At 40.6% G+C, this 15,276-nt stretch overlaps 3 protein-coding genes and 1 long non-coding RNA gene across 6 annotated transcripts; 1 reads left to right on the top strand and 3 right to left on the bottom strand.

The window, feature by feature from the left end:
- Window positions 1-2,001: 2,001 nt before the first annotated feature.
- On the bottom strand, window positions 2,002-4,053 carry LOC109132511 (meiosis-specific protein ASY2-like). The gene is made up of 5 exons (XM_087509451.1): window positions 3,561-4,053; window positions 3,285-3,499; window positions 2,766-3,230; window positions 2,362-2,691; window positions 2,002-2,244 (listed from the first exon to the last, which is right to left on the bottom strand). The coding sequence occupies exons 1-5, from the start codon at window positions 4,051-4,053 to the stop codon at window positions 2,002-2,004; spliced, it is 1,746 nt and encodes a 581-aa protein (XP_087365577.1).
- Window positions 4,054-8,191: 4,138 nt separating this feature from the next.
- LOC104780704 (uncharacterized) lies at window positions 8,192-11,358 on the bottom strand. Its single transcript, XM_010505223.3, has 13 exons — window positions 11,100-11,358; window positions 10,833-10,986; window positions 10,618-10,715; window positions 10,441-10,524; window positions 10,204-10,328; window positions 10,009-10,081; window positions 9,881-9,926; window positions 9,669-9,778; window positions 9,478-9,585; window positions 9,351-9,410; window positions 9,190-9,251; window positions 8,776-9,088; window positions 8,192-8,579 (listed from the first exon to the last, which is right to left on the bottom strand). The coding sequence occupies exons 1-13, from the start codon at window positions 11,199-11,201 to the stop codon at window positions 8,373-8,375; spliced, it is 1,542 nt and encodes a 513-aa protein (XP_010503525.1). The 5' UTR covers window positions 11,202-11,358; the 3' UTR covers window positions 8,192-8,372.
- Window positions 11,280-14,544, top strand: LOC104780703 (sialyltransferase-like protein 2). Of its 3 annotated transcripts, none has more exons than XM_019244678.2 (12): window positions 11,280-11,684; window positions 11,814-11,887; window positions 11,977-12,066; window positions 12,193-12,270; window positions 12,369-12,469; window positions 12,655-12,847; window positions 12,941-13,031; window positions 13,186-13,250; window positions 13,354-13,508; window positions 13,599-13,680; window positions 13,837-13,946; window positions 14,028-14,544. In XM_019244678.2, the coding sequence occupies exons 1-12, from the start codon at window positions 11,597-11,599 to the stop codon at window positions 14,221-14,223; spliced, it is 1,323 nt and encodes a 440-aa protein (XP_019100223.1). In that variant the 5' UTR covers window positions 11,280-11,596; the 3' UTR covers window positions 14,224-14,544. The 3 variants fall into 3 exon arrangements, with proteins under 3 accessions (XP_019100223.1, XP_010503524.1, XP_087366530.1); XM_010505222.3 differs by having other exon boundaries at window positions 11,475-11,684; window positions 11,808-11,887; XM_087510404.1 differs by having other exon boundaries at window positions 11,515-11,684; window positions 11,796-11,887.
- On the bottom strand, window positions 14,447-15,164 carry LOC147946005 (uncharacterized). The gene is made up of 3 exons (XR_015596908.1): window positions 14,941-15,164; window positions 14,758-14,834; window positions 14,447-14,664 (listed from the first exon to the last, which is right to left on the bottom strand). It is a non-coding gene; the product is annotated as an uncharacterized LOC147946005 (long non-coding RNA).
- Between the last annotated feature and the right edge of the window lie 112 nt (window positions 15,165-15,276).

Genomic DNA, 15,276 nt, shown 5'->3' with positions numbered 1-15,276 from the left:
CCGCCCGATCTAGAGCGGAGGGATTATCCGACGCTTCAGTACACCCGGCATTGCTCGCCGAAGCAGCTATTCTTTCCCGGGCCCGTCTTAGCCATGCGGATCGAGTAGTTACAATCCTTCTTTTTCAAGAAATTGTGAAAGTTGGAATGTTTCTTTCTCCCAACCCTCAACCCTATTTATATAGTGTCGTGGGAAGTAACCGCCGCTGAATCCACCAATCATAATACCGCGAAATTTTTGCCGCGTCCCGAAAATAATTCTCAAAGACCGCGAAAAACATTTAATGCAGCACGTCTTTTTATTTTTTCTAAAAAGAAAAACAAAAAAAAAACAAAAAAAATAATAATAAAATAATATCCTGGCCAGGTGATCAACTCGCGTAACTACACACTATTTTTCAGGATTAAGCCGAACCCAGAGTTGTTATTTCGCACCTGACTTTCATATGTAGGGATAAGCCGGACCCAGAATACTTATTCCGCACCCGATCTTTTAATTTAGGGATAAGCCGAACCCATAGTATTTATTTCGCACCCAAACTTTAGTTCAGACGGAATGGTTAGCCTAACCCAGAGAATAATTTCGCAGTCCGGCATCCGAACTAAAGCAAAGGAGATAAGCCGAGCCCAGTAACTCGCCCTCCGACCAAACGTATCCCGTTAGGGCTAAATAGCTTAATTTTTAAAGTTTGATTGATGTTTTCTACCATCGTTTAATAAAAATTGCCGGATATAAGTCTGGAGACGTCTCGCTTCTGGTACATTTTCAGCAATAGAAATAGCAAACTTTAAATATTCAAATAGTGTAATTCGCCTGCTACAATGCGGCAGAATCTTATTAAATACTCACATAATCTTTATTTCAAATAACACATGTTAATTCCGAACTGGTGCGCCATTCGCAGCGATCTCACGAACACTCGTCTTGAGTCGTTTTGGCATCGGCCACAACAGCTGTAGCCCGGTCTTCTCCCAGTCCTCGGGGCGAGTTTCCAATGCCCTGGCCTTCTGTTCGGACTCATCCAGCAAGTCAATAGTCCTTTTCCTTTTTGCCTTAAATATGGTAACTTCAGATTCTAAAGTTTTCAGCTGGCGGTCGATCCTACCTTTTTTCATATGAAAGTAGTGGAGATCCTGGTTCAATTCTTGATGTGTACCTGCGATCTGCATAAGCAAAGTCAACAACGGATTAGTTTGGAAGCGGATATTGCAGGATTTCTCGCGATAGTTACATGACGAAAGAAGGTATCAGCTTCAGCAAGCTCGGCATCACTAGCACGCCTGTTAATATAAAACGGCTTGACGTTTCCTGGAATGAAGTCACCAATCAGGGTAGGATCCATGTGTGTCGGCTTCCGATCTGCTTCCTTTCAGCACTTGTTGCAATACGCAACCAGACATGGCGGCAGGGCCGCTATCCTCTCGAATCCATTCTCGATCCAATCTTTTGGGTGGGATTCGAGCATCTCAAGCTTGAGCAGCAATTCGCGTTGCGCTTGTTCGAGTGCGGCGAGTCGATCGCGGTACTCCGTATGACGGTCTTCCACCTGATGAAGAAATTCTTCCAGGTCACGTCTCTCTTCCGGTTTGAAGCGGAACATCATCATCCAAGGTGCTCGGATGTTCAGGTAGTAGGGCATCCCCCTTTCGATAGCTTCGGCATTTGAGAACATCGGGACACCATTCCCAATAAGAGGGGATTCCACGCTGCTAATAGAGTTCGACATCACTCTGGTTTAAAGTTTTTCAAGAATTGTTTAGTTCGGAGACCGCGCCGGTTGATTTATATGCACACTGGGGTGTGAAATTTCCATATTGTGTGCAAAATGGCAAAAGTGCAAATTTCCAGAATTTGTTGAGTTTTCCTTTTTGGCAAAAGGAAAAATTCCAGCACAAAAAAGAAGAAAAAGTTTCAAAAGGGAGAATGGGCCGAACAAGTCGGCAATGTTTTACAAGGGTATTCAAACCCATACATAATAGAGTTTGGGGCAAAAACAAAAAACTAAAGATCAGCGTCCAAAGCACCGGTCAAATCGGCTTGGAAGCTCTCGGCATTGGAGCCATACGGATGGTAGACGGAGTCCGGAGCCATCGTTCCGGGGTGAAGAAGTCCGTAGCCCAGCTGATCAGGGGACATGACGAGGTCGTTTTCATTCAGTTCGAGGATGTCGATCGCTTGGATAGTTTCCTCGGCTTTGGCCTCAGGAATAACGGCCCCCTTCTCGATCAGATATTTCACAGTTTCCTGCACTTCGGTAGCTTGGTTTAACAGGTCTTCCAAGGGGCGAATCTTCTCTTGTTCGACTAAATAAGCCTTGACCTTGTTCAATCGAGTGTGTGCTTTCTTCGTTGTTCACTCCACCTTCTCCAAACGATCCCGCCGAAGTCTTTTAACTTCAAAGTCGAGTTTGATTTTCAACTCGTTGCATGCTCCCTGCAGTTTGGATTTCTCTTCTTCGAGAATAAGCGCTCGAGAATTCAGTTTGCCAATCCTCAGTTCGGATTTGGCGATGATATCGTCCATTTCAGCGAGAAAAGCTTCAAGCTCCTTGATCCTCTCGTCCTTAGCTTTGCTGGCAACTCGGATTTGTTCCGCGCATTCCTTCACCTTTTCAAGCTCGAATCCAGACTTTTTATAGCTTTTGACTCGCCTATCGTACAACTGAGTCAGCGTATTCATCCTGGCGGTAGTCTGTGAATTCAAAGAACATACGTCAGTCTTGCCCGCACAAAGTTTGAACAAGTTAAAGAAATGATAAGGCTAACCATTAAGTGGGATTCGGCGACGTCAAGGAACGCTTGTTGGAACTCCAGTTCGTCCGCTGACGGAAGAATTCGACTGGAGATCTTCAAGTTTCGGAAAAGTTCGCCTGAAGCATCACGACTTGTGACCAAAGGGGTATCACCGAAATACTCAAAGGCAAACCGATCCGTTTTGTCATTTTCTCTTGCCAGACGGAATCGGTCGGCATATTCCAGTCCGGCGTCTTCAGCTGAGCGTTTGCGGTTTGCTGCTGGCTGCGACGCCTTCTTTTTGTGTTTCCTCTTCTTCCTTTTTGGTCCAGCTCCGAGCTGAGGGACATCTTCTTCATCGTTCGGAGGGTCGGCATTCCCTAAAGCTAGGGGAGGGGTATCACCTTTCGCAACATCGACCAAGTCGACGTCTTCTTCGGAAGCCTGAGTGGGATCGACAATGGTCCGATCCTGAACAGGATCAACATCAGACTGGTCCTGAGGAGGATTGATATCGGCTTTGATAGCAGCCTAGGTTTCTCGGCGAACGACCTGGAGACTGTCGGATTCAACGACACGTGAGCCGGCTGGCTCCGCAGTTCGTCCCAGCGAACTCGCGAAACTTGGGAATGTTGTCCTGGGTTTGCCCATCGCTGTTTCAACACGGATACGGATAATAAATTCCCACCGATGATTGTTCCCGGATAGTAGAGCGTTCCTGACAGGGTGATAGTCCGGAGCTAGACGTGTTGCGCAAAATGGACGATCTGGAAGCAAGACATGAAAAAGTTAAAATTGGCAGAGGTGCTGAAGTCAGTTAGAACGTACTGGAAATATAAAATCTACCAGGATTTTCATTCCACACTCTCCGATGGAAACCCAATGGATTAACGAGCGAGTACTGATCAACGCGGACATAAAAGTAGTGGTTCACCCACTTCTTGAATTTGGAAACTCTTTGACCCGCAAGGAAATTGTGCGCCGGTCTCATATTCACTTCCCAGCGATGCAGACTCTTTGATGACTTGAAGTTGGATAGTTGCTCAAAGCATTGAACTCCAATGTTAACTCCGACTTCGGCTGCTATGGTAAGGGCAGCCATGAAGTTACAAATGGCTCCAGGGACAAATTGGCAGATCGCTATCCTGCGTCTTTGGGCGTAGAGTGATATCAATGCTGGGATTGGGAATAGGAGGCGACATTCAGTAAAATAACCCTCGTACAAGCATATGTACCCTTCCGGCAGGTTCCAGGGGCGCTGGTCGGCTCGAGGAATCAGAATTGTGACGTTGCTGTTAAATAGACCGCATGAGTTCAGCATGTCGTTCACGGTTTTGATCGAACTCAAACTTTTATCGCCTCCAATTCGTCCTTTATGGTCTAACAAAGGATCGATATCTTCGATTGAGATTCCTTAAGGCGCGAATCGGTCTTCTTCTTGTGACAACACATCTCGAGTCAGTTCGTCACTCCTGTCTTCATGACGAACTGGTAGAGGAGTCTGTGATGATGAAGCTCCATCTGAGCAGCGAGTTAGAAGAGATGGGATTTCGGAGCCCGATCTACTGGATTCTCCGATTTGCGCGACGCGTCTGGAGGTGCGACGAATTAATTGCCCATTTTTGCTTTCCGGCGAAAAAGAGGTATCCGAAGTGCCCGCCATGATGTGAGTTCGTAGAGTGCGGAGGAAAAATGGAGATAAATAATTAAAAAGAAGAGAGTTCGGAGCAGATTACCTTTCACTGTTGGCAGAAAATAAGAAATGACGAAGGGAGGAGGCGTATTTATAGAGTCGAATGGGCGGCAACCCTACGAAGAGTCATTATGACCTACGCGGCTCTTCGACTTCCGACCTAGCAGATGTGACGCAAACGACACGTGTCATCCGGACGGTTCACGTTGAAGTGGCGCGGGAATCCCGGGTAAAATCAAATGATTCTTTATGGTCTAGATCGGATATTCTCATTTCCATAGTTCAAAATATTCAAATTGAATTCCAAATATTTAGAACTGGGGGGGGGGACTAATTGTTGGTGCGGGATTTAGCACCCCCGACATACCGAACTAAACCAGAAAGACAATTTGGTTATTTAACTGAGAATCCGGTTAAGTACTCAGTTAGGTCATTTAAGCCCACTTCGGATAGAAGAAGCCCAGCCTCGAGGATGAAGAACCGACTTCCACTTCGCTCGGCGGCCGATCTAAGAGATAGAGTAACTTTCCTTATTTCAGTTCGTCTGATAAGGAAAGTTAATATATTGTGCGATTAATGAATATGTATAAAGGGGGAAAGACTTCTCCATTGTAAGCTATCCATCATTGAATACAATTATTGAGTTCTCTTCTTGTTCTTAGCGATGGAAACCCTAGTTCTTAAAAGATCAATTCCTTTCTTCTAACAATCAAAGCTTAGATTGATTTTCTAGAGGGTTTACTTTACCGAATTTGTTCTCCCCCATAAACAAATTCATTGTGGAAATCCAGTTTCTACATGCTGCAACTACCTCTACAAAATCGGGAGTTTCATCAGGCTTCGTATCCTCCAACAACTCGACCCATCCTTTGATCTGCTGGAGACTATCCTGTTACATGAGTGAGTAGCCAGAATATTGTAAAGAAGAAAATTTGTTCTCAAAGAACTAGAGGATTAAGCAAAATTTCATCAGGCTTCTTTCTTACTGCTGCAACTGCCTCTACAAAATCGGGAGTTTCATCCACTGCAAATTGATCAGACTTTGTCTCTGAAAACTCGTCCCTTCCTTTGATCTGCTGCTGGAGACTTTCAGGAAATCCTTTCGTTGTCTCCTGTTACATGAGTGTATCCATTATCAGAACATAGTGTAATCCTCAAAGAGCAAGAGGAATCCGAGCATCTTAGGTTACCTTCTCCTCCTCCTCGGATGTTTCCTTATGTTTCTTCAAAATAGGTTTGGTCTCCAAGTCATCTTCTAGCTCTCGCTTACCTAAAAGAACAAAGTTTTAAAATCAACAACCTCTTCAGATATAGTAGCCCAGACTTATTTATCTTATAAGACATTAGAGAGCCACCCAAAACAAACCCAATAAACTTGCCATGAAGAAGATGAAACAGTCTCGCTCTTCTTTCCCGGGAAGAGTTGAGAGCAGCGAAGTTACTAACACACTTGTAAACATAACATGCTTTTTATACACGTTGAGGGTTTCGCTCTTCTTAATGGGCCTTGAGGGCTAATAAGCTTCGGCCCAATTAGATATCCTGTTTAATCGTCCGTCGACAATTTTCTTATACAACCAAAATCAATCTTCTTGATTGCATTATCACTTATCAGGTACGTTACATACGGATGTAGTGGTGGGTAAAAAAACCCAACTCGACCCGAACCCGGAAAAAACCCATCCAAAAAAGACCCGAACTCAAAAAACCCGTTCGGGTTTTACGTGGTGTGGGTAAACCCGATTATATCAAAACTACCGATGGGTACCCGAATGTTAATCTATCAGTTTTTTTTTTCCCACCACACATCAGATTAAGTAAAATTTTCGTTTCAATACCCATATTTTCGAAAATGAATAGAAGAGACAACCACAAAATCAAACGATCTGGAAAATCAAGACCAATCAAAGAGCAAAAAATTATTTAAACCAAAGCCACCATGAACATAGAAAAATAAAAACAATAAAAAAAACAAAGAGACAAATCGTAACTTGGTGTTTCTCCTTAACCGTCGTTGTTTAAGTGACATGAGGTTAAAAAAAAACTCGATGGGTACCCATAACCCACTACGGTAAACCCGTGTAAGAATTTGTGTAAACGAGTCCTGCCCATTTAAAACCCGTGTAAGATTTTGTGTAAACGGGACCGGCCCATTCTATCCTGGTTTCGGGTACCCATCTGGGTAAAACCCATTATTAACATCCCTATATATACAGTAAATATATGGTTAAGGGGTTGGTGTTTGCAACGGCTCGGTAGTCCGCTTCTGTCGACGTTCGAGATACGGTGAAACAGTAAATAGACTCCCAAATCAGCTCTCACCGAGAGAACGAGATAAGGGCAAATCAAAGGCTAAGAGAAGGTTACAAAGGAAGAAGAACCAACTCAGAGAACTAAGATTTGATGATGATGATGAGAGAGATTGAAGAAGAGGATAAAAGTTGTTTTTTTTTTATTAAGTTTGCCAATTGCGACTAATGCCGTACATATAGAAGCGAGAAAGATGAAATAAGTAAACCAGAGATCATAATTAACTAAACCACAAAATTAGATAGCCTAAACCAGGTTCTTAACCGGTTTATCCTGTAACATACGGGATGACTTACAAGGTAGTAGATTATGTAGGCGTTGGTAGAAACAGTCTGCATCCTAGTAGGCATGAAGGCTGAGTCTGTTCTTATGCAGTAGTAAGTAACACTACCTGCCACAAGTCATTCTTTTCAGCGCAAGTAACAACAAGGTATGGTATTTTTCTGCCAATGACATTACTGCTCTCTCGTCTAACTTCATATCCTCAAAATACGCAATCATGTGCAATTACTTGGTTTCTCGTAGAATTAGTTATACTACACATCTGGGGGAGAGAGGTAATCACCCTATTCTGATCCAACTTTTTTTCAGAAAATTACCATACCTGTGCTAGCAAGGCAGAGCAAAAAACAGAATTGCAGGATCTGCTTAGCAAATAGGGCAGATAACTGTATCCTCCTCTGTAGTGCTTGAAGACTTGTCCTTGGCGAATGGACTAAGAATCAACTTTAGAAGTTGAGCAGCGGAAGAAACAACAAGAGCATTTGCTGAATATCACCAATCAACTCAAAAGTTGAATGCCAAACAGAACCACAAAATCAGATCCAACATAACATTTCTGGCAGCAGGCAAGACAAATACTCATCAGATAAAGAATGCCTGCTGTGGATACATTTCTGAAATTTGCTACTTTTGAAAACAATGTGGAGCTCATATACAAGAAAGTGATGCCTACCCCAAAAGAGGAGTGCTCGAAGCCAGATCAGCTTTGAGTCAAGCTACATTGCAGGAATTTTCTGCGCAGTCATCTCACATCCTGCAGATAACTTAGTCTCTTTCCTCAATAACTCTAAAGGAGCAACCGTTCCATACAAATCCAATGATATATACATGGCTAATTATGGCTGCTACCGACTTGGCTGTTATTCTTTCACATGCTACAGGCAGTAAAGAGGCTAGGGTTATGGGGTATGTTTACACGTTGCCTTCCTCTTCGCATTTCATGGGGTATTTATGATGCTGTCAAAGTTTTAGCTGGATTGTAAGTTTTCATCACCTGCACTTAAAAATATATACATCAGTCATTTTAGAACCAACATATGAAAGACACACATCACATACCTATAATTTTTTCAATTTCTTAGGCCAAACTCTAATGGTGCTTCTCCAGCTACTGTGCTTGCTCCATCTGTAAGTGCATCAAACTACAAGGACATTCCATCGCATAGCCGGCACATTTGACCAAGAAAAGGGAAACAAACTCCCAATTATTATTCTTATTTTGTTTCTACCTTGTAATAGTACAAAATTGGTGTTCACTACATCTAGCTATTATGTTCTACATACGAAAAGTTTTTTGAAAACATCCTTTTGCGTTCTAACGTCTATCAGTTTAAAGACAGCCAATCCAAGAGGGACTACAACTCTTGAGATGGGTTTAATGGAAAGACTGTGTCGAAAACAACCCTGGCAAATACATGTCTAACTTCTGGAAGGTAGCCTGAAGATAATGAGGTATAATCAATTTCACTGTCTTGCTTAGGCACAAATTCCTTCTGCACATTTTCTTTCACACACTCGAATATTCTTCTTGCATCTAGGTACAACTGCAACGGTATGAATACCTGTAGAAAGGCCAACGATAGAAAGAGAATTAGTACAACAGCTTAACCAAGGAAATCTTGTTTCTAATCATTAGCAAAAAGTATATCAAACTCCCTATCCTATAATAGTCTAGGCTTTCTACGGAGACGAATCTGCATTTGCATATGTACCAATGAAACTTCGTTATATGAAGCTAAGAAAATTAGGAGTGCTTACCATATCGGAATGTGGGGCCTGAGGATACGCTGCCATAGCCTTAGAAATGAACTTCCCATTAGTCATCTGTCCCAAGGCTTCTTTGATAGACGAATCAAGATCCATGACTTCATCCAATAAGGTTTGGGAGTCCAGTTCCTCTGGCTCCAGTAGCTCGAAGAAGCTTCTGTTATGTGGCTTTGTGACTTCCTGGGTGATTTTTATAGCTTCTAGAACATCTCCACCATTGTGTACAGCAAGGCTGAACGCGGCAACCACTGAAGGATATCGAGGTTGGTCAGCAAGGGCTTTGTGAAGAGCCAAGATTGCTAACCTGCAAATTCCCCACCCAATTATGTTAGGTATTACAATATTGTCAACTGTATATAATAAGGATGGTTCCTAAAGGATCTTAATAGACGAAGACCTATATACCATAAGCTGCTGTTGCAAGGTCTATCTGGAGCCAACAAAGTATCCAAATTGCCGAAGAGAGACTGCACGGTTGAATGTTAAGTATAAGCTCTTTACTCCACATGTTAAGCAACATACACTTGTCTCTGAAGAATATTTCAAAATGTGCATCTGCTTATTACCAGCAGCATGTTAGTCGTTTCGTCACGTCTCTTGAAACCACTGTGAACGAGATATGCTGCCTGTGAATATTGAAGTTAGATAGACACAAAGATGCGATAAAAGACACAACAAGAGTCGAGTACTAACCTGAATTGGTAAAAGAATTTCTAGTATCCCAAATTTCCACAACAATCTTAAAGAAGCTTCTGCTGATCCATATGCTAACATGTAATTCATTTCCATCAAGATTCTTCCCTACACATTTAATGCAGAATCATTCATGAACAAGATGTGTAGAAAATATTTCTTTGTGGAGAGTAGCAACAACAAAAGCCTACCCTGTGGAGTCTTTGTACAAGGAAGGAAAGGTTCCTTAAAAAATGAGCTGTTTCTTTAGATATTGTGAAGCCTAAACGCGCAGCAATTCTTGTTCCACGAAGAATCCGGGCTGAAAATATTATAAACAATAAAGCACTAATAAGCTTCCATTATATAGATTCTTAATGGTATTCATACAAGAACTTGTTTTCCATGAAAAGTGAAAACTCACCACAGTCTTCTTGAAAAGATGTGCCAGCATGAAACACCGTCCGTACCTGTGCGCAAAGAACCACACTTAGACCATATATATATTTAGATATTATCTCCGAAAAAAGGTATTACAGCGTACGTCCACACCTTGGCTTTTCTAATGTCTTCCATTCCCCCGAGATAGTCATATACAACTTTGGCATACGGATCAAACATCAAACTGAGATAGGAAAAGCAATATAAATAAGTAAGGAAATGTAATAAAAGTTAACAGGAAACATGAAGAACCAACAATTCATTTCTCTCTTTCGACAGGAAATTGTCTAGGGATTAATAAGATACCCATTAATAGTGAAATCACGCTGCAAGCAATTATTGTAACGGATACTGTCCTCGTCATAGGAGCCATTGGATTTTCCAGAACCAGTTCTAGGAGAATGTTGAGCAGATGTGCTAAAACTCGAAACCTACTCAAAAAGAATACAAAGAAATCTAAAGTGACGAGATTTGTTCTTATCGTTGACTTTGCTATGCTTATGTTGGCTTTAAAATAAATTCATTGACAAGAACACAACAAACCTCTATCATATCATTCCCAACGTGCACGTGACATATAGGAAACCTTCTTCCAACAATTTCACATCTTGAGAAAGTCCGAACAACCTAAACACATTTCCAACCAAAAAAAAACAATTCTTGAAATCCGATTGAGAGACGATGTTATAGAGATGACTCTTAAGCTTAGAGACCACCAACCTCTCTAAGTTCTGCAGAAGTAAGTACATCAAAGTCTTTTGGCGTCCTCTTCAAAATAAGATCCCTTACACAGCCTCCAACAAGGTAAACATCATGTCCTACACACATCATGGAAAAAAAAAAGAAAACAAATATCAAAACCAGCAACTTGAGAAAAAAAACACATTTAAGATTTCATCTTTAGAATTCTATCCGAAGGTTAAAAAAGCATCAACCTTTACTCTTAAGGCCATTTAGAACTACCCGGGCGGGCTTTGAAATCATAGAACTGGTTATCCCAAGATCTTCTGAATTCAATTTCTTCCACTTTGGTGCTTTACCCTTGTCATGATGATATATTGCAGCAGCAGTAGCAGTGTTGAACTGAACCTGTAAGCGAAACAACATATTAACACAAACAAGGAACACGAATTTAAAAATATATGAAAACGAAATTACATAGAATTATACTGTCGTAGTTATTAAAGAGTGCATATATTTACCTTCGAGAAACAGTAAAACAGGGGAATTACAGAGAAATTGGATCTGCAAGCCAAACCCATACTTAAAAACCGCCATGAAAATTCAAAAAGATTCTTCACCATTTCATCATGGGCTCTTGAAGCTTATCAAGCTGCTTTAATGGAATCTGAAGTATCTGACATCTTTGCAATAATCTTTAGGGCTTTTGAAGATGAACAAGGAAGAGGTTTATAGCCACGTGGCCACATTTTGATATTAACGTTTTCATATTTCTCACCAGAACATCTTGGCGTTCTTTGCCGTTTTAAACATTATTTCGTTAAATACGCAGCGTTTTGTCTAATGATAAAACTGTATGCCGTCTTAAGCTTCATAACGGAGACTACACGTTGTTTGTCCAACAATGTTCATTGTCATGTTCGCCTAGATCGGGGAACTTTCGCGTTAAGTAATTTAATTCACATCGTTGTCTCCTCGAAAGGATCGAAGCTGAAGCTTTTTTTTGACTGGGGAATCGATGAAGCTCTTGCATTTGATATTCTTATTAGCTTTAACTACTGGAATCTCTGCTGTTCTAATCTACATTATCGGCGTCTCAAATCTATGTAAGTGGTGTATACTACTCCATCGTTGTCCTCAGTGTATAGTGTTTGTATTCGTGTTTTTTTTTTTTTTTTTCTTTTTGTGAAGTATGGAAATAATTAATGATAAAGAAGATGATTCCGTAGATTTAGACGAGTCTAATCGGCTTAGCAATGAAGATTTAGAGGCGTTGCAGTCTTTGCAGAGCGGATTCAAGAAGTGCGTAGTAAGTGAATCCGAAACAATCACTAGGAATCGATTGCTTGATCCGTTTCGAGTTAGGTGATTAGAACTGATCTAATGATGATGATGCAGAGTGCAAATGGTCTGGGATTACAAGCTGCTACGGGTAGAGATTATTGCAAAGTTTCAATTAACTTCCCAAAGGATACTGTTCCCAAATGGGTAATTGCTCCCTCTTGACTGGTTTACATGACTCTATATTCTATACATTAGCAGATTTAAGATTGGTTTGTTGAATATTTATACTTTAACCTTATTTTGATGTCTTGGATTAATGTACAACAACAGAAAGATCCAAAATCTGGAGAGCTTGAAGGACTTTCATATGAGTTTGACCTGTGTGAAGCAGTAGCTACATGGGAACAAGTGGGTGTTTTAGTTCTTATAGTTTGTGTAACTTTCAGTTCATATTATTTGTTGTAGTCTTTTACAGTGATGGGTTAATTGGCGAGTTCGTTTACTAGGTCAGGAATAGCTCTACCATACTCACCAAGGAATACATTGATGCCTTACCAAATGGATGGGAAGATTATGCATGGCGCAGAATCAATAAAGGAATTCAACTGTAAGTATTATAAAATGCATGATCATCGGTTATTATCACTATCCCTTTTCATAGACAAGAGCTCAAAACTAGCTAGAATTTAAGGGTCTCAGTCACAAGCTATTTGGTAGTTTGTAAATATAGTGTACAATGCTGTGTTGTTGTCTTCTTTTCTTGGCCTTAATGAAACTTTCACTCTGGCGCAGTAATAATTGCCAGAATAAATCTTTATGCTTCGAGAAGCTTTCGTTGGTGCTTCCTGAAACACCACCATATTTTCCCCGGCAGTTTGAGCGATGTGCTGTTATTGGTAACTCTGGTGATCTGTTAAAAACAAAGTTTGGAAAGGAGATAGATACTTATGATGCGGTTCTTAGAGAAAATGGTGCTCCGATTCAGGTTAATGATGAGTTATTCTATCAAACTTCCAATACTTTTTTCCCCTCTGTAGTCTCACTTTGCTTCATTATTGTTTGGAATATCCTCTTGCAGAACTACAAGGAATATGTGGGAGAGAAAAGTACATTCCGTCTTCTTAACAGAGGGTCAGCAAAAGCCCTTGACAAAGTCGTGGAGTTGGATGGTACTGTATAACTATCTGTTCCCTTTTTTTTCACTCCTTCATGGTTATCATCGCCATTTTTTCTCTATATATGTTCATTTGTATGTATCACATTTTTAATGCTTGCAAATGGATACTCTACTCTCTCTCTCTCTGATCCTTTGAAATTGTGCAGAAAAAAAGCAAGAGGTCCTCCTAGTAAAAACAACAATTCATGATATTATGAACAAGATGATTCGGGTTTGTACATTTCATTTATTTGTCTCTTGGCTCTTCTGGTTTTGAATATCTGTCATCTGCGCCTGGTCTTAGAAACATATTTGACGATTTTCTTTCTATGCAGGAAGTCCCAATAAAAAATCCTGTGTACTTAATGCTTGGTGCTTCATTTGGCTCGGCAGCCAAAGGAACTGGGCTCAAGGCTCTTGAGTTTGCTCTCTCGACGTGTGATTCAGTGGATATGTATGGTTTTACTGTGGATCCAGGCTATAAAGAGTGGTATAAAGTCTACCTATATTTGTTTTGACTAGCTGTCTACTTATTAACCATGTTTACGTTTGACAGCAATCTCCTGTACTATTCTTTCAGGACTAGATATTTTTCAGAATCGCGACAAGGGCATACTCCTTTGCATGGTAGAGCTTACTACCAGATGATGGAATGCTTGGGTGTAAGTATCTGCTGTCTCGTTTTTTTCCTCATTATCCAGTTAACCAGTTGCTATGGAATAACCACTTGATTCGTTTATGTCATTTGCATTGGCCTATTATAGATTAGGACATCCCTTCTAACTTTTTGGTTTAAACTTGGTTATATTTTCTTTTAGCTCATCAAAATACACTCTCCCATGAGAGCTGATCCTAACCGAGTCGTGAAATGGGTGCCAAGCCGCAATACAATTAGATCTGCAAGAATTGCAGCAGAGAAGCTCTTCAGGTAATCATCACTAACCCAATTTCATCTTCTTTCTTTGCCAAACTTTATCAATATTCTCTTAAGAAACCATTGTATGCGCAGGAGAGTTGGAGCAGGATCTCCAGACCCATTAGCATCATGCTCGATAGTAAAGAAGAGAAACAAAAACAAGCGTTCAATGGTCTCACAGCTCAGAAAACCTGTGAGCGACCATCAAAAATTTGTGAGAAGCACAAGCATGTACCCTGTAGAGCACAGTCCTGGACATGGTCAGCTTTGCATTACACCAGCTGAATAAGAAACTGCATATCTAAGAATTGATTGATCACCATCCACACTGAAGCACAAAACAAAACCCCAGGAAGATGATAGATTCATTGAAAAGCAAGTCCCTCTGCTATTGCACAATTTTGGGGATTGAAAGATCATCGAGGTGATAGTTTTCTGCGTAGTCTCTTGAGGTTATAGAGCATTGATTCTTTCGTTATCCTGTTTTCCAAAATTTTCTTCACGAGAGATGTAGGTAAAATCATAGAAGACTAAAATAGAATGGGAAGCTAGAGACTGCTTGTTCCATGTCTAATTATAGAATATAAAGCAAATGTTATGTTCTTTGTAATTTTGTCTTGTCATTATTCCCCGACTTTTTACTAGTTGCGAAAGTAGACAATGCGATTGATTGAGCGAAAGAGTAGTGTAAAGTGGTCTCAGCAGTCAGCCCTCACGTTGTTCCTACGAGCTGCATGAATAGGAAGGAAATTAAATTGGAACCACCAGTCAATGAAAAATGAAATCTGAGAAGTCCTAAAAGACAAGGAGCTTAAGAGGATACCTGACAGATCTTTTGAACCAGAAAAGTATCTGAAGCAGGAAGTTTATTACATCTTTCAGTGGCTCGATATTCCCCTCCTACATGTTCGTTTGAAGCCAAACTTTCAGTTAAAAACCCAAACCTTATATTCCAAATTTCATCAAGGGCTTCAATACACACGAATAATTGAATATAATCTCAAACCTTGGATAGAGACACCAAAACTTTCTCCTCGAGCTAATCGTTATGAAGTCTTCCGAGCAGCTTCTTGACGGACAGGATCTTAAACTGAAACCAAAATTTGCAAATCATACATCAATACACTCACCTGTAGGTTTTATACAAAAATTACGAATTTTATGAGATTTTTGTTAACACTCAACTCGTCAACACGAGCTTTGTTGTGTATCTGGATTCCTTAATTTGTCTGCATTAGCAAAACAGCTGTGAAAAGAAAAAGAAGCATCGTACATCAGTTCTTTATAATCAAATTTTGACTAATATTGTCGCATAAAATTCTTGTATAAAGTAGTACTCTGT

This window comes from Camelina sativa, chromosome 4, assembly GCF_030686135.1.
Source record: "Camelina sativa cultivar CO46 ecotype springtype chromosome 4, ASM3068613v1".
Classification (NCBI taxonomy): Eukaryota; Viridiplantae; Streptophyta; class Magnoliopsida; order Brassicales; family Brassicaceae; genus Camelina; species Camelina sativa.
Note: the sequence above shows the minus strand (reverse complement) of the source record. Positions and strands in the feature narration are given on the sequence as shown.